Source organism: Anolis sagrei, chromosome 2, assembly GCF_037176765.1.
Source record: "Anolis sagrei isolate rAnoSag1 chromosome 2, rAnoSag1.mat, whole genome shotgun sequence".
Classification (NCBI taxonomy): domain Eukaryota; kingdom Metazoa; phylum Chordata; class Lepidosauria; order Squamata; family Dactyloidae; genus Anolis; species Anolis sagrei.
In genome coordinates, this window is record NC_090022.1 from 23,907,057 (window position 1) to 23,928,472 (window position 21,416).

The 21,416-nt window shown below is 41.6% G+C and overlaps 1 protein-coding gene across 3 annotated transcripts in view; it reads right to left on the minus strand.

Annotated features, from left to right (window-relative positions):
• Positions 1-21,416, minus strand: part of ABCF1 (ATP binding cassette subfamily F member 1) — a 48,828-nt gene that overhangs the window by 11,618 nt on the left and 15,794 nt on the right. For all 3 annotated transcript variants that reach the window (XM_060759353.2, XM_060759352.2, XM_060759350.2), the window contains 15 exons: positions 21,073-21,135; positions 19,238-19,324; positions 18,270-18,344; positions 16,300-16,419; positions 15,240-15,332; positions 13,596-13,718; positions 12,254-12,354; positions 11,468-11,553; positions 9,560-9,699; positions 8,574-8,722; positions 7,453-7,536; positions 5,484-5,608; positions 4,345-4,457; positions 2,233-2,404; positions 1,606-1,680 (listed from right to left, as the gene is read on the minus strand). In XM_060759353.2, coding sequence (XP_060615336.2) covers positions 1,606-1,680; positions 2,233-2,404; positions 4,345-4,457; positions 5,484-5,608; positions 7,453-7,536; positions 8,574-8,722; positions 9,560-9,699; positions 11,468-11,553; positions 12,254-12,354; positions 13,596-13,718; positions 15,240-15,332; positions 16,300-16,419; positions 18,270-18,344; positions 19,238-19,324; positions 21,073-21,135 — 1,606 coding nt within the window. The remainder of the gene's footprint in view (positions 1-1,605; positions 1,681-2,232; positions 2,405-4,344; positions 4,458-5,483; positions 5,609-7,452; positions 7,537-8,573; positions 8,723-9,559; positions 9,700-11,467; positions 11,554-12,253; positions 12,355-13,595; positions 13,719-15,239; positions 15,333-16,299; positions 16,420-18,269; positions 18,345-19,237; positions 19,325-21,072; positions 21,136-21,416) is intronic.

The following is a 21,416-nucleotide window of genomic DNA, read 5'->3' on the forward strand; positions in this document are numbered from 1 at the left end:
TGTTAGGCATGGGATTTCTGTATGCCAAGTTTGGTTTAATTCCATTTCTGTTTGAGTTCAGAATGCTCTTTGATGGCAGGGAAACTATATATCCCCAGAACTCCCAAAAGCCAAGGTCTATTTTCCCCAAACCTCTTTGGTATTTTCTGTTAGGCATGGGGTTTCTGTACGCCAAGTTTGGTTTAATTCCCTTTCTGTTTGAGTTCAGAATGCGCTTTAATGGCAGGGAAACTATATATCCCCAGAACTCCCAAAAGCCAAGGTCTATTTTCCCCAAACCTCTTTGGTATTTTCTGTTAGGCATGGGGTTTCTGTATGCCAAGTTTGGTTTAATTCCCTTTCTGTTTGAGTTCAGAATGCGCTTTAATGGCAGGGAAACTATATATCCCCAGAACTCCCAAAAGCCAAGGTCTATTTTCCCCAAACCTCTTTGGTATTTTCTGTTAGGCATGGGGTTTCTGTATGCCAAGTTTGGTTTAATTCCATTTCTGTTTGAATTCAGAATGCTCTTTAATGGCAGGGAAACTATATATCCCCAGAACTCCCAAAAGCTAAGGTTTATTTTCCCCAAACCTCTTTGGTATTTTCTGTTAGGCATGGGGTTTCTGTACGCCAAGTTTGGTTTAATTCCATTTCTGTTTGAGTTCAGAATGCTCTTCGATGGCAGGGGATCTATACATCCCAGTAATTGCAACTCCCAAATGTCTTGATCTATTTTTCCCAAACTCCACCAGTGTTCAATTTTGGGCATACTGAATATTTGTGCCAAGTTTGGTCCAGATCCATAGTCATTTGGGTTCACAGTGCTCTCCGGATGTACATCTTCCATAAATCACTGTCAATTCCTACCAATCCCCTCCATAATTTTTGTTGGTTATTGAGGTTCTGTGTGCCAAGTTTGGTCCAGGTCTGTAATTTGTGGGAATCACAGTGGACTGTGGATGTCAGAGGTAAACCAATTGAAGGTACTGCAGATCCCCACCATCCCTTGTCCATACTCCCACAAACATATTGATTTTGTGATTAATCACTATGCTTTAATTATGTTCTATTTCTACCAATGAAAATACATCCAGAATATCAGATATTTACATTACAATTCATAACAGTAGCAAAATTAAAGTTATGAAGTAGCAACGAAAATATGGTTGGGGGTCACCACAGCATGAGGAATTTTATTTAGGGGTCACGGCATTAGAAAGGTTGAGAACCACTGCCCTAGAGACTGCCTCCTCTGCACCATGTCGGCAACTCTCTGGAATGTGACCTTCACTAACTGCTGGAGACACAGACTGATCATTTTCAGGACTTAAAATCTCATGTGGACTCACAGGCTTAGCGTTCCCATGATGCATGTCCACCTTAACATTAGTATCAGCCACAATCAAGGGCTAAACTGGCTGAACTACAACAAGGTCTCAGGCAAAACAAAGGACTCCTAACAGAAATTACAAAGTCATTGCAGATTGAATATCAAAAAACCAGAGCCCCAATATGGAATCACCCATAAGGATAACAGAGACGAAAATGATACACACATCCAGGAGGCAGACATACACGTCCATTCTAATAAGAATCCTCCCATTATTATTCAAAATCACTTACTTCGAGACTCCATGTCAATCCCAAAGTCCAAATTTTTGAAAAGAGGTTTCTGCCCCTGATAAGTGAAGTCTACACCTGCAGAGGGAAGGAAAAAGGGAGAAAGAAAAGAATACCAAGAATTATGAAGGTCACATTTCTCCCTACAGTTACTAAATACAGGCAAAGAAGATTCCTATTGGGTTGTTGTATGTTTTTTGGGGCTATATGGCCATGTTCTAGAGGCATTCTCTCCTGACATTTTGCCTGCATCTATGGCAAGCATCCTCAGAGGAATGAGCAACAGAAAGTGAGGTGAAATCAGCAAAAAAACAAAAAACCACAAAACAAAACATTACAGAGGTGTCAACCCTCTCCTATGCTATCCAAAAGTGATAAAAATGTCTAGAGTTACACTTTAAAAATATACCTGTTATGACTTACATAGAAATTCAACTTAAGAACACATGCACAGAACCTATTTTGTCCATAATCTGGGAACTGCCTGCACACTATCGCAGCCCTGCCATCATTATCAAAACAAATTAGAACTATTCTAAGACGAGCACAGCTCTTTACAAATTCTTCCATTCACCAGAGAATGCCCCAAAGCAACAGCCACATGTTCTCTATGCAACCATTGATCCGTACCATGCAAGCCCAGAATGGGGGGGCTGAGGGGTGGTGGGTTTGGAAAAGTGAACTTCACAGTATATTCCTTTGGCCGTTTCAGGAGCTCGGGAGCCTCGTTGGCCTCTTCGTCTGGGTTCTTCTTGCGACATTTCTGCTGTTTGCGAGTCAGGGCTTCCTTGGTCTGCTTTTCCTGGAGACGACCAGAAGAAAACACAATTTAATTTTATCAAAATATTTATATCCTGTCCGGCATCACAGAATCTCAGGCCAGAATACAGAAGATCAGTTGAAAACAGGAAGAAATAATTTAAACTTACTCAAAGCACTTTAACTCTTTGGCCAATTTAAATTAGAGGTTTTAACTGGTTTTGAACACATTAAACCAGGGATGGACAAACTTCGGCTCTCCAAGTGTTTTGGACTTCAACTCCCACAATTCCTAACTGTTAGGAATTGTGAGAGTTGAAGTCCAAAACAACAGAAGAGTCAAAGTTTGCCCATGTCTGGTTTAAACTCATGCACACAATTTAAACACATATGCACACAAAAAATGCAGAGTTTGATTAAAACAATGAAGAACCTGTAGCAATTATTTAAGAAAACACAGTCTTCTTACTTGGTGTCACAATGAGACCACCATTCGGACCAACTAGGCCTTTAAGGAGAAGTTATCTAAAATCTCAGTGTTTCTTTCAGTACAGAAAGCTCCTTATCCATCAAAAGTAAATTGTCCCCACTAGAAGGATACAAACAACAGATCCTGGGATTCACAGAGCATTGAAGCATGGCAATTACAGTGGTGTCAAACTGCATAAATTTAACAGTCAAGATGCAGCCAAAGAACCATAAGCGTGTTAACAAAAGCCAATGGGATTTTGGCCTGCATCAATAGGAGCATAGTGTCTAGATCTAAGGAAGTAATGCTACCCCTCTATTCTGCTTTGGTTAGACCACATCTGGAATACTGTGTCCAATTCTGGGCACCACAATTCAAGAGAGATATTGACAAGCTGAAATGTGTCCAGAGGAGGGCGACTAAAATGATCAAGGGTCTGGAGAACAAGCCCTACGAGGAGCGGCTTAGGGAACTGGGCATGTTTAGCCTGAAGAAGAGAAGGCTGAGAGGAGACATTATAGCCATGTATAAATATGTGAGAGGAAGTCACAGGGAGGAGGGAGCAGGCTTGTTTTCTGCTTCCTTGGAGACTAGGACACGGAACAATGGCTTCAAACTACAAGAGAGGAGATTCCATCTGAACATTAGGAAGAACTTCCTGACTGTGAGAGCCGTTCAGCAGTGGAACTCTTTGCCCCGGAGTGTGGTGGAGGCTCCTTCTTTGGAAGCTTTTAAGCAGAGGCTGGATGGCCATTTGTCAGGGGTGATTTGAATGCAATATTCCTGCTTCTTGGCAGGGGGTTGGACTGGATGGCCCATGAGGTCTCTTCCAACTCTTTGATTCTATGATTCTATGATTCTATGAACATAATTGAACTTGGCTTTTTGCTGAACCGGTTTGGAAAAGGTAAATTACTTTATTTCCCTAAATCTAGGAAAACAATAAAAAAAAAAAACCATTTACTTAAACCAGTAGTTCCCAACCTGTGGTCCGTGGACCACCAGTGCTCTACAAGAATTAAAATATGGTCAATGGCCTCACCATTACTACAATGTTGCCTTGAAACCACACGGCAACAAGAGCGACTGGTCTTGCAAAATCCTCTTATAGTGCCGAGGCAACAGGGATATTGAGAGGGGAGAGGCTGACTACCCACGAAAGATTACTACTACACCACATCAGCTCTAGATTATTAAATATGATTTTCCGTGAGCAAGCAGATGGCAACTACTGAATGGCATATGTTCTGTATCAGAAAGTAGAGCTGATGTGGTCTATCCAATGCAATTTTCTGAATCAGCACCCCAAATAAACAACACGAATCTAAAGTTGACAAAAAATGATTTGTAGCCCTTTTGGAACTCATGTTGGAGAGTGGTCCTGGTCAAAGTGGTTGGGAACCAATGACTTAAACCAACAAGTGACCCATAAACCATCAAGTGATACAACCACACAACAGTTTTCCCCCTTCTGTAGTGGTAGATTGTAAACAGAACATAAAGTGGAAACTTACCGCCTGCTTTGTGGACTTTCCTCCAGCCTTGAGGTCTTTCAGCTTCTTCTCCTGCTTCTCATACTGCTTGAGCAGTTCCTTCTGTTTCTGCTGATACATCTTCTTGAAAGTCACTGAAGATAGAGAAAAAGGACAAATCTTCATACAAAACCTGCTCTCAACTTGTACTTGGTTATGCCTGGCATTTATTGTGACCCCATTAATTTCACAGGATTTTCCTATGCAAAAACTACTCAGTGGCAGCTTGTCCACGCCTTCCACTGAATCTAGTCTATATCACCTGGTATGCTCTGGTGGTGTCCTATCCAAGTACTGACCAAGTTCAAACCTGCTTAGATTCCAAGACCCAATAGGATCTGATGCCTTCAAGGTATTTAGTCAGAACATGGCAATATTTTCTCACCCAATAATTTCTCACCCAATCCTGGAACTGTCAACACATTTAAAATTGACAGTTATTTCACTTTGGCATTTATACAAATATACCCTGCGGTGCAGAGGATTAAACCGCGGAGCTTATGAACTTGCTGACTAAAAGGTTGCCTGTTTGAATTCGAGGAGTTGGGTGAGCTCCTGCTGTTAGCCCCAGGTTCTGCCAACCTAGCAGCTTGAAAACATTCATATGTATGTAGATCCAATAGGTACTAGTCCAGCGGTAATGACACTCCATGTTGTCATGCCAGCCACATGACCTTGGAGGTGTCTACGGATAACACCGGCTCTTTGGCTAAGAAATGGAGATGAGCACCAAACTCCAGAGTTGGACACAATTAGGCTTAATGTCAAGGGGAAACCTTTATTTATTTATTTATTTATTTAGACCATTTCTACCCCACCCTTCTCACCCCCGAGGGGGGACTCAGGGCAGCTAACACAGGCAACAATTCAATGCCAACAGTATCAAAACAACCTTTACTTACTAATTATCAGTAAAATTGCAAAATCAAAATCCAGTGTTTGTGAGGTAAAACAGAGAAATGACTAAATTTTGCAAAAAGGTGTTTCAATTTGAAAATCGCATAGTGTACAAGCCTTCTAGCTGCTACATCTTCATGACGTCACACCCTATCCCCAAAAACCTTCACAACTATATTAGTCCTATGCAATGTTTCCTTTGGCCTGCATTGAGGAAAACTCACTGTAATTTCCTCGGTAGTAAAAGAGCTTCTGCATGTCCAGATGGATGATATCTGTGCAGACGTCGTCCAAGAAGCCCTGGTCGTGGGAAACAATCAGGAGGGTCTTCTTCCATGTCTGGAGGTAACTGTAATGAAGCAAAGGAAGAAAATGGAGATTCAACACTGTTCCCTGCCATCCTGCTAATCTCACATTTACTTAATCTCTCTAGACCCGTGGTTCTCAACCTGTGGGTCCTCAGGTGCTTTTGCCTACAGCTGCCAGAAATCCCAACCAGTTTACCAGCTATTAGGATTTCTGGGAGTTGAAGGCCAAAACATCTGGGGATCCATAGGCTGAGAACCACTGGTCTAGACATAATCAAGAATTTGGAGGCAAGCTTCTAAAACCATGTGTGTTAGATTCAAGGCCCGCGGGCTGAATCTGACTCACCATGTCAGATTCATGTTATGTGCCCCCCCCCCCCCTGCTGAACAATGACTCCTGTATTCCCCATAATTAGACTTCATGAGTAGAGCTGATGGGAGATGGGATACAGGATCACCTGGAAGGCTGCAGTTTGTTCTGTTGTCAGGTAAGCAGTTTGAATTGAGATACAAGGCTTGTGGATATATGTTAGACTTAAAAGGTCTTTTAACTTTGGATTCAATGGATCCATGGATTCAATGGTTCTTTAAAAACAACCGTAAGGTTAATGAGGCCCTTGATAAAAATGGGTTTGACATCCCTGCCCTAAATCATCATGGGTTTCAACTGAGTTTTATTTCAAAACCATGAGAATGATTTATGCCCAATTCCCATCTTTAATTGCCAATGTACTATGGCTGTAGCTCTTAATGAGACATGCTGCATTATCACAGGGAGTCTGTGCCCTACACCACTGGAGAAATTACACTGTTTAGCCGGTACTGTACCACCTGACATCTGCCGGGAAGTAGTAACCAATAGTGAAAGGACCAAGGCAGTGACATCTCTGGCCCATCCCCTGTTTGGATACACGCCAACGACTTAAATCAAGAGATAGTTTCCTAAGATCTACAGAGACACTCGCTGGAAATCTCAGCAAGCGAGAGTCCAAAAGTGGCAGGCTCAAACCCAGAACCTCAATCAATGGCTGATACCAAATGAGAGACTCCCCCCTGGGCACTCAGAAAACTGGGTGACTTGGAAGGCGCTGAACAGACTGCGCTCTGGCACCACGAGATGCAGAGCCAATCTTAAGAAATGGGGCTACAAAGTGGAATCCACGACATGCGAGTGTGGAGAAGAGCAAACCACAGACCACCTATTACAATGCAGTCTGAGCCCCGCCACATGCACAATGGACACCAGAGGCACTACAAGTAGCCAGCTACTGGTCAAAGGATATTTAGTATAATGCCAAGTTTTCAAACTTCGTGTGTGTGTGTGTGTGTGTTTAATATAATACAACTGTTTGGTTTGCTCCTGATACGATAAATAAATACCACGAATGACCAGAATTTAGATATGTGAATGCCAAGCCTATGATGAGTAGAAAATTTATTTGCAAAGCTGTTTAGACACACACGGCAAAATAGGAATGGTGTAACGTAGAGAGAGGGGCGAAGTGCAGTCCTCCTCCAAATAGGTGTTTTTGGACTGCAGCTCCCATCAATGCTTGGCAGAATAGCCAATCGCAAAGAACAAAGCGGGGTGATCCACTGCATCTTCTTTGTCCTTTACTAAGAAAGAAAAAAAAATCTCATCTTTTCCCCCACTTAGCCTTTCTCTCTCTCACTGCTTCTAGGATTTTGGCAGCCTGGATCTATTCATTCCCTCTTGACATAAAGTAGGGGCCTATAACCATAAATATCACAGGTGGAAAACTTGTGGATTAATAAACACTGTTGGATTGTAACTCTTAGCACAGTCAATGGGAAGGGCTGACAGATTCCCATCCGTGTTTTAAAGAGTCCATTCTTGCCCAAAGATTCCTTGTCAGATGCTTACTTGTTAAGCCAGATGACGGCATTGAGATCCAGATGGTTGGTGGGCTCATCCAGCATCAGTAACGTAGGTTCCATAAACAGTGCTCTGAAAAGGAACAGCAATTAGTCAAGGACCCTTTGGAATGCCGCATCATCCCTGTTACTTTGGATACATGTGCAAGGAAATAAATTAACAGGCAGTCAAGGATTACACTAGCCAACACACATTTTTGGTGTCTCAAATGTTAGGCCCTGTTACGGGGTATATTTGACCTGCTGATTCCAAAAATGGCACCCATTTTCCCCTATCAACTTTAGTTTTTGTGATATGAGACAAATGACATCCACTATTCTCACCGATAACAAATCATCATAACCATGTCTAAGAGACTAGAGCTGATGTGGTCTATCCAATGCAATTCTCTAAATCAGCGCCCCAAATAAACCTAGGAACAGGCCTTAAAACAAGAAAACTTTGGTTGGGCTGTGTTATCGGTTTATTAGAAACATCTGGGCATTCCTTCATTTAAATCAGGCATGGGAAAACTTTGTTTCTCCAGGTGCACCGGGACTGTGGCACAGCTGGCTGGGTGTAAGCTGCATTAAGATCACTACTGACTGAAAGGTCATGACTTCGAAGCAGCCTGGGTCAGAGTGAGCTTCTGGCCAATTTGTGTAGCTTGTTGTTGACCTTTGCAACCCAAAAGACAGTTGCATCTGTCAAGTAGGAAATTTAGGTACCACCTATGTGTGGGGAGGCTAATTTAAGAAATTTATGAGGCCATAGAAAATCTCCAGCAAAAGCATGCGGGGAATGCGGAAAGTACTTCATCAGTGTCGCAGATGGACGGTGAAGCGACAGCTTGGCTGGTGGCCAGAAAATTGGAAGTTAAATAGCTTCTGACTGTCTGTCTATATGTGTTGTGTGTCTATGGCATTGAATGTTTGCCAGGTATGTGTACATTGTAATCTGCCCTGAGTCCCCTGCAGGGTGAGAAGGGTGGAATATAAATACTGTAAGTAAATAAATAAATACATACATTTTGGACCCCCAACTCCCACAAGGCAACTTCCTATGAATAACTTTCCACCACATACCATTCTGAACACTACAGTTCTCTATCTGTAATCTCATAAAGCTACCTGGCCAGGGACACTCTCATGCGCCAGCCTCCAGAAAATTTCTTGGTCTGTCGGTTCTGCATCTCAGGATTGAAGCCCAAACCAGCCAGGATCCTCCGTGCTTTGGCCTCTGCTGCTGCTGCTCCTGTGGCCCGCAATTCTTCATAGACCTGGTGACAAAGCAGAGATAATGTCTACAGTAAAAGACTCTAAACAAAAGCAAGGGTCCACTATTCCAGATGAAAATATACACAGGATAAATGTGATAATAAGACAAGGGGATTCGTAGAAGAACAATAACAACAACAATGGCTAAACAAAAACAGTACTCCTGACTGTTGAATACCCTGCAGCAACTTTTGTCTGATAGAGACAGAAATCAGCTCTAAAATGTCTTACTAATTGACCAGAACTTGTGCACCACGCCTCCAAGCAATTTTGCAAATTGTGCACTCCACCCTTCTATGCCCTTTTTATCTTTCCCAATTCTTTCCTTGACATTTCCTAAACATGTAAGACTTTCAACATTAATGTACCCGTGCCCTCAACAATAGTTAACTATTCCAGCGAGACAACTGAAAGGATTAAACATCAGAAAAGTGCCATGCTTCATTTAATTTCCGTGGCAGGGCAGTCTAGACAAGAGTCAGATTTGAACAAATGACAAGATAAGACTGATATTTTGAAGTCTGAAAGGCACCTTCACTTTTGCAACAGAAGCAAGAATAAGATGAAAAAGAGCTATTCAATAATAACAATAATAATAATAATAATAATCTTTATTTATACCCCGCCACCATCTCCCCCAACGGGACTCGGGGCGGCTTATTTGAGACAAAGCCCAAACAACAAATTACAATAAAATAAGATACAAATTACAATAAAATAAACAACATAGCATTAAAGTATAAAACACATAACCATATAAACAATATTCTATTCTGTGTCTATTCTTGTACTTGGAAAGCTCTGTTCTGGCACAAGCACAGATTAGCAGAACCACGCACCTTCTCCAGCCGTTCTGCAGCACCGTCGTCCCCTTTCTCCAGCAGGGTCTGCAGTCGCTTCTCCTCGGCCAGTAGCTTCAGCCGCTTGGTGTCGGCCTTAAGGACGGCTTGCACAGCAGGGGTCTCGTCCGCAATAACCTCTGTGAGGATGAAGACAAACCACACTTAGAGGCAAGTCTTGGAATCAAACAGCAGGGTCTTATGGTATTTTGTGATGAAGAACTTTAAAGACAGTTTCATAGTGATTTTTTTTTTCAATCTTCAGTCCTGGAACTGAGAGTCCAAAGGTACTGCTTCACAGAAAACACAGTGAATTATAATCTTGTTCCTATGACAGCAGGTGCACCTTAGAGCCCTTCCACACAGGCATATAAGCCAAAATATCAAGGCAGGAAATTCCACAATACCTGCTTTAAACTGGGTTATCTGAGTATGCACTGCCATATATTCCTAAATGGTTCTGGTCCAGCTTACTTCTCTGAATGTATCTCCCCTTATGAACCTTCTAGGAGCTTAAGACTAGCTGGGGAGGCCCTGCTCTCGGTCCTGCCTTCTTTGCAGGTGCCTTTGGCAGGGACGAGGGACAGGGCCTTCTCAGTGGTGGCCCCTCAGCTGTGAAACTCCCTCCCAAGGGATATCAGATCAGCCCCTTCTCTCCTGATCTTCTGTAGAAAAGTAAAAACCTGGCTTTTTGAACAAGCCTTTGGGAACACAGTGCTATAGACAATCACACACACATATATATACATATATATGGAACTGAATTGGAACAGCCCAGATGATGTTTTTGGACAAGATGAACAGTGAAGGCATTGGTTTTATATGTTTTAATGGCTTTTAATGTATGGCTTTTTATTAATGGTTTAAATGTTTTATATTTTATACTGTATATGGTTACGGCATTGAATAGCAGACTATGTTGTAAGGTCGCCTTGAATAATCTTATCTGTTTATTTTTAAATAATGCTTGGTTTAATTTATAGTCTTCTAGTTTTATATTTTACTAGCTGTACCCGCCACGTGTTGCTGTGGCCAACCTTCCCTCTTTCTCTCCTTCTTTCCCGCCTTCCTTCACTCACTCTTTCCTTGCTTCCTTTCCCCCTTTTCTTTCTCTTCTGCTGTCTCTTTTCTTCCTTCCCTCTTTCCTTCTTTCCTTCCCTCCCTCTTTCTTTACATCTTCCCCCTTCCTTCCTTCTTTCCCTTTTTTCTTTCCTTCTCTCCTTCCTTCCTTCCTTCCTTCCTTCTCTATCTCTTTCCTTCCCCCCTTTTCTCTCTTCTGCTGTCTCTTTTCTTCTCTCTTTTCTTCTTTCCTTCCCTCCCTCTTTCTCTACATCTTCTCCCTTTCCTTCGCTCCCTCTTTCCTTCCTTTTTTCCCTTTTTTCTTTCCTTCTCTCCTTCCTTCCTTTTCTAACTTTCCTTCCTTCCCACTTTTTCTTTCCCGCCCCCTTTCTCTCCTTTCTTCCTTCTCCACCTCTTTCCTTCCTTCCTTCTCCCTTTCCTTCTTTCTTTCTCTCCCTCTTGCTTTTCTTTCTGTCTTTTTTTCTGTCTTTCTTTATTTTTTCTCTCCCCTTCCCCTCCCTCTTTCTTCCCTTTTTTGTATATTGTCATCTAGCTTTTCATCATTTAGCTTTTGGGGGCTTTTAAAGTCCCTTCCGCTGTGTTTTTCAGTGTTTTTATGAGTGAAGGACATACATTGGGTTGTTAGGTGTCTTGTGTCCAAATTTGGTGTCAATTCCCCCAGTGGTTTTTGAGTTCTGTTAACCCCACAAACTAACATTACATTTTTATTTATATAGATATTGCATTGTTTTAGCACAATTTGTTGCTTTGAGTCTCTGTTAAGAAAATAGTGGCATAACAACAACAACAACAACAACAATAACAATAAAAATAAAATTTCTACTTTACCTTGTTCACAAAGCAATACATCAATATTGGGAGGGATGCTCAAGGCCCGGTTGGCAATGTGTTTCAACAAAGTGGTCTTGCCTTTCCTGAAAAGAAACAGGAGGGGAGTTTTTCAGAGGTGGTGCACATACAACAGGCCTGGACAGATGTGGCCCTCCAGGTGTTTGGGAATCCAGCTACCAGAACCTCTAGCCAGATTGTCCAATGGTCAGGAATTCTAGGAGCAGAAGTATTTTGTAGGAAAATGTGGTGTTTTTTACTTTCAAGCCAGCTTGACATATGGCAACCCACTAGATGAGAGACCTCAATCGGTAACTGTCTTGGCTTCCTTTATTGAAATAATCCAACTGCAGTGACGTTTCCCTCTTTTCCTACTGCATTCTGCTTTGCTGAATATTATGATCTTTATAATGAATGTAACTGTGTCATCTCATGATATGTCCAAAGTATGATACCCTCAGTTTTGCCTTTTTGGTTTCTAGAAATAGTTCTGACTTTATTTGCTCTGGGATCCATTCATCTGTATTTCTGGCAGTCAGTGGTATCAGTAAAACTTTATTCTACCATCATATTTCAAATGAATTAAATCTCCCTTCCCTATTCCTTTTTCATTTGGCAACTTTTTACATCCATACACAGAAATTGGAAATACGATATCATGGATCACACACAGTAAAAATATCAACATGCTCCATATCACTCTGAAACAACCCATGCTGGTACAAATAACATTTTGGGTGAGTCAACAAAGAAGTGGACCTTCACGTCCCTGTCATTAGATCTTACCCATTTGGCCCCACTAGACCATATCGTCGTCCAGCCACAATATATAAATCTGCGTTGACAAACAGCTCTTTGCCGTGAGCCGAGATGCTGAACTTCTCCAGCTGCAATGGAAGATATAGAATATTAGAGTTTTTTTGTCAGTGTTTTTGATGTTTTGAGTGAAAACAGTATTTAATTTAAATCTGCATGTGAAGAGAAGTTACAGTAGTTCGTATGTTAATGCAATACAGAAGAGTAATACTGAAGGAATGCAAGCTACATAGAGAAGACGAAAGTATGTTGTTCTATTACCATGATGTGACCGAGATCAGACATCTATCTATCTATCTATCTATCTATCTATCTATCTATCTCTGAGTTGGTTCATATAAAGAGATACATTCAGCTGGGTAAACTGGGCCGGAACTGTTTAGGGCTTTATAGGCCGAAGCCAGCACTTTGAATTGTGCTCTGTAGCAGACTGACAGCCAGTAGTGCTTACATACCAGGGAAGTTTATGCTCCTTGTACTCCGGTGAGAAATTAAGGTTTTGTTGTATAAACTGTGTAAATAAAGCAAATGGACCACTCCTTTCACTCTTTTCAGAAGCAGATTTTTTGGAGTCTGTCTGAAGTAATTTACCTCATGCCTTTAAGGTCAGAGTCTTTGAAGGTCGAGAAAAAGAGTTAAAATCAGCTGATTTACGATCACTTGATATCAATTTCCTAACTGCTTTCTCCTGTTTTTAAGTGACTGCACCACCTGCTAATTCTGCTACTTCATCCTTGCCATTTTGATACCACTTTCACTGTTTTCATGAATTCCCTACCATCTTGAGGGTGAATATGAAACATCTCTTGCCTGAATCCCTGGAGAACTGATTCCAATCCAAATAGAAAATCTAGGCGGATTGTATCTTATGATCAAAGGGGCTAGTTTTGAAGCTCGCAGATAGTCTCTCATAACTCCTCTGCTTAAGATTGCCGAAGTAGACCTAAGACCTTGTACATGTGAACTGCTTACTCTGAGCAATGACTCATCCCCACGGTTGTTCCTCTTTTCTCCTTAGTTTTACACCCAAAGTGAGAATGAAATGCTAACCATAGTTTTAAAACTTTTTATTGCTTTTTATGCTTTTAAAAGTTTTGAGATGTTTTTACTTTTGTTAATGTATGTATTTTATATATGGCATTGAATTTGCCGGCTTATTCGCCGCCCTGAGTCACCTTTGGGCTGATATGGGCGGGGTAGAAATAACGTAAATAAATAAATAAATAGGACAGAAGAAAAGACTCAAATTAGTCCAGACAATGTCAATTTAAAAGAACAAAATGGAAGGCAAGGAGGAAGGAGACAATGGTACCTTAATATCAGAGGCATTTTCCAGCATGGCCTGCCGCGAGGAGAGTTCAGCCTGCGACACCGAAAAGTCGTTCTCTGCTGCACTGGCTGCTTTCAAGGAGGCCACCTGCCGCTCAAACTCTTGCTGTGGAAGCAAACAGAAGCCTGACCCTGAAACACCAGCTAATTCAAGAAAGAAAGCTCATTTTCTTTTTCCTGCTATCCTTTGTCTGCTGTCACCCACCTGCTTTTCTTTATTTAATACACCAGAAGACAAGAGCAGAATACAAAATGATCTTAACAGATTAGAGAGATGGGCCAAAAGTTCAGCAAGGACATTTGCAAGACACTCCACTTAGGCAGAAAAAATGAAAAGCAAAGATACAGAATTAGGGATTTCTGGCTCAATAGCAGTACGTGTGAAAAAGATCTTGGAGTCCTCTTGGACAACAAGTTAAACATGAGCCAACAATGTCATAAGGTAGGTAAAGGTTTTTCCCTGACATTAAGTCCAGTCGTGTCCAACTCTGGGGATTGGTGCTCATCTCCATTTCTAAGTCGAAGAGCCGGCGTTGTCCGTAGACACCTCCAAGGTCATGTGGTCGGCATGACTGCATAGAGCGCCGTTACCTTCCTGCCAAAGCGGTAACTATTGATTTACTCATATTTGGGCCTAACAGCGGGCGCTCACGCCACTCCCCAGATTCGAACTTGCAACCTTTTGATCAGCAAGTTCAGCAGTTCAGTGGTTTAACCCATTGTACCACCGACAAAAAAAGCCAATGGGATTTTGGCCTGCATAAATAGGACTCTAGTGTTTATATCCAGGGAAGTCATGCTACCCCTCTATTCTGCCTTGGTCAGACCACACCTGGAATATAGTGTCCAATTTTGGTCACCGCAATTGAAAGGAAATGTTGACTCTAAGATTGAAAGTGTCCAGAGAAGAGCGACTAAAATGATCAAGGGTGTGGAGAACAAGCCCTATGAGGAGTGGCTTAAAGAGCTGCACATGTTTAGTCTGCAGAAGAGAAGGCTGAGAGCTGACATGATGAGGGCCATGTATAAATATATGAGGGGAAGTATTGGATGATTTTATCAGTGGATATCTGCACAAATAAAATAATGGACTAGATGACCTTGTGGCCCATTTCAACTACAATTCTATGACTGAAAGTTTGCATGACACTAACTGTAGGTCAAAGGTGGGAAAACTTTGGCTTTGTGAGTAAATTGGACTTCGGCTTGCACAATCCCTTCCTATTAGCCATGATGGTCTTCTAGGAACTGAAATCTAAGATGTTCAGAAGATCAACAGTTTCCCAATCCTGTTGTAGGTGGATTCCAATTGCAGCCTAGCTATATCCTAATTCAGAGCACCATGGGATTGATTCTACCTTCTATCAACCAAGGTCCTCAATAATGATAATAATACTTTATTTCTAGACTGCCCTCTCTCCCCGGAAGGAATGAGGGTAGAGCCTAAAGGCAATATCTCAAAAGAGAGGAGGAAAATATAAGGAATCTGGAAACACAAAAGGAGTCAACAATATGATCACCATCAAGAAAAAAAACCCAAGGGAAATCTATACGCTTTAACACCACACAGCATAAATAAGAGTTTCTAGGCTAAGGGGGTTCACCAAATTCACAGCACAGATCTAACCTGCTTCTTGAGTTTCTTCTTTTCCTTTTTGCTGAGGTTGGCATAGGGGTCATCTTCCTTCTTCTCTCCCTCCTCTTCTTCATCTTCTGATGGCTACGAGATTCACACAAAGTCAGTCTGTGTTAGTAAATAATAACAAGGCAGGAACATCCATTTTTTTTTCCTACAGAGTTTCAAGAAATTCCTCCACACCCATTCCGCATCACATACCTCCATAACAATTCCTCTGACCTAGGACCAGCCTAAGGCATTTTATTACCTAGGGCAGGGGTGTCAAATCCAAAAGGAGTCAACAATATGATCACCATCAAGAAAAAAACAAGGGAAATCTATAAGCTTCAACACCACACAGCAGAAGTAAGAGTTTCTGGGCTAAAGGGCAGGGGTGTCAAACCCATTTTCACCAAGGGCCACATCATCCTTATGGTTGCCTTCAATAATAATAATAATAATAATAATAATAATAATAATATAATGGGAAGACTGTATAAATATAACTATGTTGCCTTGTCATTGAATGCCTCCTAGGCTAGATTAGTACTGTGGGCCCTGCATTTGACACTCAAGGCCCGCATGTCAAACACCAAAATAAAAATATGTCCTCTTCTTCAACAAAGAGAAATCCACTGGACTGGCCAACAATCCTGGCCAAGTGAGACAATGCTCCAGCTATAACCAAGTACAGCAGTCTACCTCAGGATTGCAAAGACAGGCCACATGACCCATAAAGCTCTGCCTGTTCCCATCCCACAGTCTCTGTTGCCTGAGGGAGTTGTATCAGTCTTCCGAATGACAGTGCCCAGGCCCAAACCCAGTATGTTTTGGCTGATTATGTGTTTCCCTTTTAATCTTACATTTATTTTTATTCAGCCCTTGAAATATATACAAAGCTAAACTATTTGGGCTCTTTCCAAAACAAAGACAGGCACCCACTGAGTACTCGGAGAACATGTCTCTTTTGGAAAAATTGCATTCATTACCTTTTTGAAAAAGAAAAATGATGTCATATCTTTTTGGCAAATGTGAATATCCAAGAATCATCAGGACAAGGGCTCCTTACCGGCAGACTGCTCTGTTTGGACTTCCCTTTGCCTTTTGTGGATGCCACATCTTCGTCATCGTCTTCCTCGTCCTCCTCTTCGTCATCCATCTCCTCATTCTCCAGAGCAGCAAACATGTTCTGTGGAATGCAAGGAACACACAGGTAAGCACATAGGATGCTCCAGGTTTTACACTGCTGAAAGCTCTTCAGAAACTATGGGAAACTTCTGGGAGAAGGATTCTGCAATCCATCTCAATCTTGTCAAACTGTGAGAAGGAAGAATAGTGTAACCTCAGCATGGGCAAACTTTGGCCCTCTGGGTGTTTTGGACTTCAACTCCCACAATTCCTAACAGCCTACTGGCCGTTAGGAATTGTAGGAGTTGAAGTTCAAAACACCCAGAGGGCCAAAGTTTGCCCATGCCTGGTGAAACCCGAAGACCAACGTTCACAGCTGTTTTTGCACTGCTTCTCTCATCATCCTTCACCATTGGCTACATTACTTAGGACTGTTAGTAGTCACAGTCTAGCAACATCTGGGAGGCCATATTCTTCACTCAGGCTATAACCTTTACCTGATACATTCCATGACTTAGCTGGTTCTGAATACTTCTTCCCACTATTTTCAGTATGTTCTTTTAAAGATAGTGCTGCCTCCCAAGACTACAAACCCATATGAACTAATGCGTACACAAAGCCTGGAAAGGAGAGATAAATGAAAATCCTAGTGGTTTTTAATGTTTAGAATATTTCTATTTTTATTTGTATGCCTTTTAAATTCTGGGAGTCCCTAAATGGAAAAAGAATAGCATACTGACTAGAGAAGGAGTGTGAAAACTTAATTAATGAAAGCTCAAAAAGCAGCAAGGATGGTTAAAATATTACAGAATATATATGTATACAAAAATGAAGAGGGGCTATTTAGAACCAATATGAATGGGAACTTGATTTATTTGTTTTATTTCTTGTCAAAAGCATTGCATCAACCCTTCTGTAAATTCCATTGATTTCAGTAAGAGTACACTCTGTGGGACTAACAACTGGGTTTAGCCAATAACAATTATATACATTATGTCAGAAATATTAAAAGTTAACTAGGTACTTTTAATTACAAGCACTGAAAGGGTTAAATGAATGCAATGACTCAGCAAAAGCTGCAGTTCTATATAAGTAGGTGTGCCTGTAGCTTAGTACGCCTCAGTGTTAGTTGCCCTCAGTATGAAGTGGCTTCAGTCTGAGAGAAGCCTCAGTGTGAGATAAACCTCAGTGAGAGAGGCCTCAGTGTGTGAGAGGCCTGGTGTGAGAAGGCTTAGGTGAAAGAAGCCCCAGGTTGAAGGCCTTGTGTGTAAAGCTCTAGTGTGAAGGCTGCTGTGTGTAAAAGGCTACTGTGTGAAGCTCCTGTGTAAGGTTAGTGTGAGCAGAGGCTCTGTGAGAGCGAAGCTGTTTATCTGCATGAGAAAGAAGCCCAGCGTGGAAGCAAAGAAGGAAATATAAATAACTTTATTTGTGTTATGGAAACCTTGTTCTTGTAAATAGTGCAATCATATTATTTTGCTATAAAGAAAAGCCTCCTAAAGAAGAGATAACATTGGTCGGAGTGTTTTTGTTCTTTTTATCACTTTTGGCTACTGGTACATGGGTCACGCTGTTGCTAATAAGTTAGTCTGCTATACGTTTATGAGGAGGATCTTTTGTTAATAAGCCCACTTGCCCAATGCATTGTGCATACAATTTGATGATGCTGTAAATTAGAAGATCCTTATATTTGAATCAGTACATATCAAGACAAATCAAGACATATTTATAAAATCAGGGTATGAATTAGGCAGTGGTTATTTTACTTTGACAGCAACAGATAGCATAGAATGAAACCTCATCTCTCCTCTGGCCAGATACCTTGTCCCTTCTTAAATCAGACATTGCACTTTCCAACCTTGGGCTTAGAAGTTGGTACTAACACCCAGAAGAAACAAGTTTAGACTTCTTTACCTTGGCTGGCTGGTTCTTTTTCCCCTTTGGCTTTTTTGCAGATTCATCAGGCTGAGCGACTAGTTTGGTTGCAGTCTAGAGAACAAACAGAAAGTTGTCAAATCCCAACTTTAAGATTGACCACTTTAGCTATGCAAATAACCCTACAAAACCAATAGCTTGCTAAGGACACAGAATCAAGGGCTTCCATCCTGGACATAAGAGGAAAGGTTGGATACCTGTCCAGGACAGAAATTCATCATATCAAGCATGTTGGCAAAGAGGAGTAAGAGAAGTGAGGGAATGCTTTCCTTCCTTGATAGTCAGACTTGCAGAAGACATATGGAGAAGTCTCCTCCATTAAATCACCAATTTGCTTGTCATATATGTCTGACAAGACAACAAAGCTGAATGTATTGTCGAAGGCTTTCATGGCCGGAATCACTGGGTTGTTGTAGGTTTTTCCGGGCTATATGGCCATGTTCTAGAGGCATTTTCTCCTGATGTTTCGCCTGCATCTATGGCAAGCATCCTCAGAGGTAGTGAGGACTGTTGGAAGTAGGAAAATGGGTTTATATATCTGTGGAATGACCAGGGTGGGGCAAAGTACTCTTGTCTACTGGAGCTAGGTGTGAATGTTTCAACTGACCACCTTGATTAGCATATAATGGCTTGGAAGTGCCTGGGGGGAATCTTTCATTGAGAGTGATTTGATGTGCCTGATTGTTTACTCTCTGTTGTTGTGCTGTTGTAATTTTAGAGTTTTTTAATACTGGTAGCCAGATTTTTTAATACTGGTAGCCATAAGGTCAATTTATACACAAGTATATACGGCACTTACTTTATTTGTGGGACTTGTCACTTTTGAGCTCTGTATTTCACCTGCGCCATTTCAACCATCCATATAACCCCAAATCAGGACCTCCCTTGTCTATCCATATGACACTTTCTGATATGTTGTCGGATTGTGGATTTTTCCTCTCCTATACCTTAGATTTGTCCTTGGACTTCTTCATTTCTTCACTGGCTTCCTCCTCGTCGCTTTGAGTCAAGATGGCAAATGCAGAGCCTCCTTTCTGAAAAAAAATGAAAGAACAGATAAAGAAAATTTACAGAGAGAGACACAGAGCCAAAAAGAGAAGCGGGAATAAACTGATTGGAGGTGCTCTTTTCGTTCTCTGCTGATTCTTGAGTGCAGCAGAAAGGAGGCCAGCAAAATATGAAGATTTGATGGCTGATATTATCAAACATAACTATTAGCCAGCGTGAGGTTGTGGTTTGAGCTCTGGACTATGACTCTGGAGAACAGAGTTCAAATCTCTGCTTAGGCATGAAAACTTACTAGGTGGCTTTGGGTAAGCCACACTCTCTCAAGCCTCAGAGGAACACTCAAGCGAAACTCCTCTGAACAAGACATGCCAAGAATACCCTGTGATAGGGTTTCCCTAAGAGTTGCCATAATACAATTGCTTCTGCCAATTGCCTCGTTCCTTTCTAAACCCTAGATTCCTTTTGCTCTGAAGATGCATGTATTTTAATTTGACGTGCATAGTTATTCCAGAGCAAGATAAATGTGGATTTTGAAAGAAAGATTCCAAAAGATCCAGAGATGCATATTCCTGTTTGTTTGGAACAGAAAGCACAATCTATGTCTCGATCTTCATATTTAAAAGGGGAATATAATATAAACTGCCTATCTGAACAGACAGGATTATTTTAGCTGCCAGGAAAATTGTTATTACTGTTGCAGGGTGGCGCGCTTAATTACAAAATGAAAATAAAACTGAGATTAAAACCTTGATATATCTATAGACATAATAAAAGTGAAAATATATGTGTGTATGTGGCTAATGTCAACTTACACAGACAAGCTCCTGTCTCCACAAACAGCTATAGCTCACTCAGGAGCCACCAATGGCCCTCCCCCTCCAATGACATTGCAGGTTATAGTGAGCGCCATGAACACGTCCAAGACCACTACCAATATCCTCCACAGGCACCATACTGTCCACCACCCAAGTGAAGGCTTTCATACAGTGACAATTTCATCCTAGATTTCATGTGTTTCCTCTACCACAAACATCCCAGTGTTCCTTTCTCTCTCTCCATGATCCCACTCACTGCCTCTCCCATAACACTTTGGGATGAGAATGGACCTTGGATTATGGGTCTTGCAGTACCTTCACCCACTTTCTGAGACCTCTACGACCCCCATGGATGACGGACCTGGACCAAACATGGCATGCAGACCCCCAATGACCAACATAACATAGGGGAAGGATTTTGGGAAAACTGACCCACCCGTGTGGAAGTTGTACTTCACCCTGCATCCAGAGAGCATTCTGAACCCCACCAATGATCAACCTGGATCAAACTTGGCACACAGACCCCTCCATGACCAGCAGAACGTAATGGCAGGTATGGGGAACTGACCCACCCCTGTGGTAGTTGTAGTTCACCCAGCAGCCAGAGAGTATTCTGAACCCCACGAATGACAGATCTGTACCAAACTTGGCACACAGACCCACATGACCAACAGACCATAATGGAAGGGTTTGGGGGGACTGACCCATCGGCGTAGGAGTTGTAGTTCACTTGCATCCAGAAAGCACTGAACACAGCCAACAACGGATCTGGACCAAACTTGGCACACAGACCAACATGGCTAACTGTGCATACAACAGAGTTTGGATGTGACTGATCTTGGACTTGGACTTATTAAGAGAGCACTGGACCCAGCCAACAAAAGCACTTTTCAAATAACCCAGGCATTGTCGGGTCCCCAAGCTCGTCTATTAATAATAATAAAATTCGAACACCAAACCTGCTGTTTCCCTTTGTTCTTCTCGTTTTTCTTGCTTTTTCTTGCCTCTTCCTCATCTTCTTCCTGAAAAGCAAAGAATCTATACTTGATCCTTTTCCATCATAAAAAAGTAAGTATTGAGACTGTCTATTAAGAATGATTCAGCAATGAAAAAAATCTATTGTGGAATATCCTTTTTTTCTTGAAGTTTGTAAGGAAAGGTAGGAGCAGATATTAGCGTCATGCTCATTTATTTATTTACGGAAAGATCAGTGTCTTGCTCATTTATTTATTTATTGTATTTTACCCTGCTTTATCTCAGTCCTGAAATTCCTATAGAGAATTCTTTTCTAGACATCTGTGAG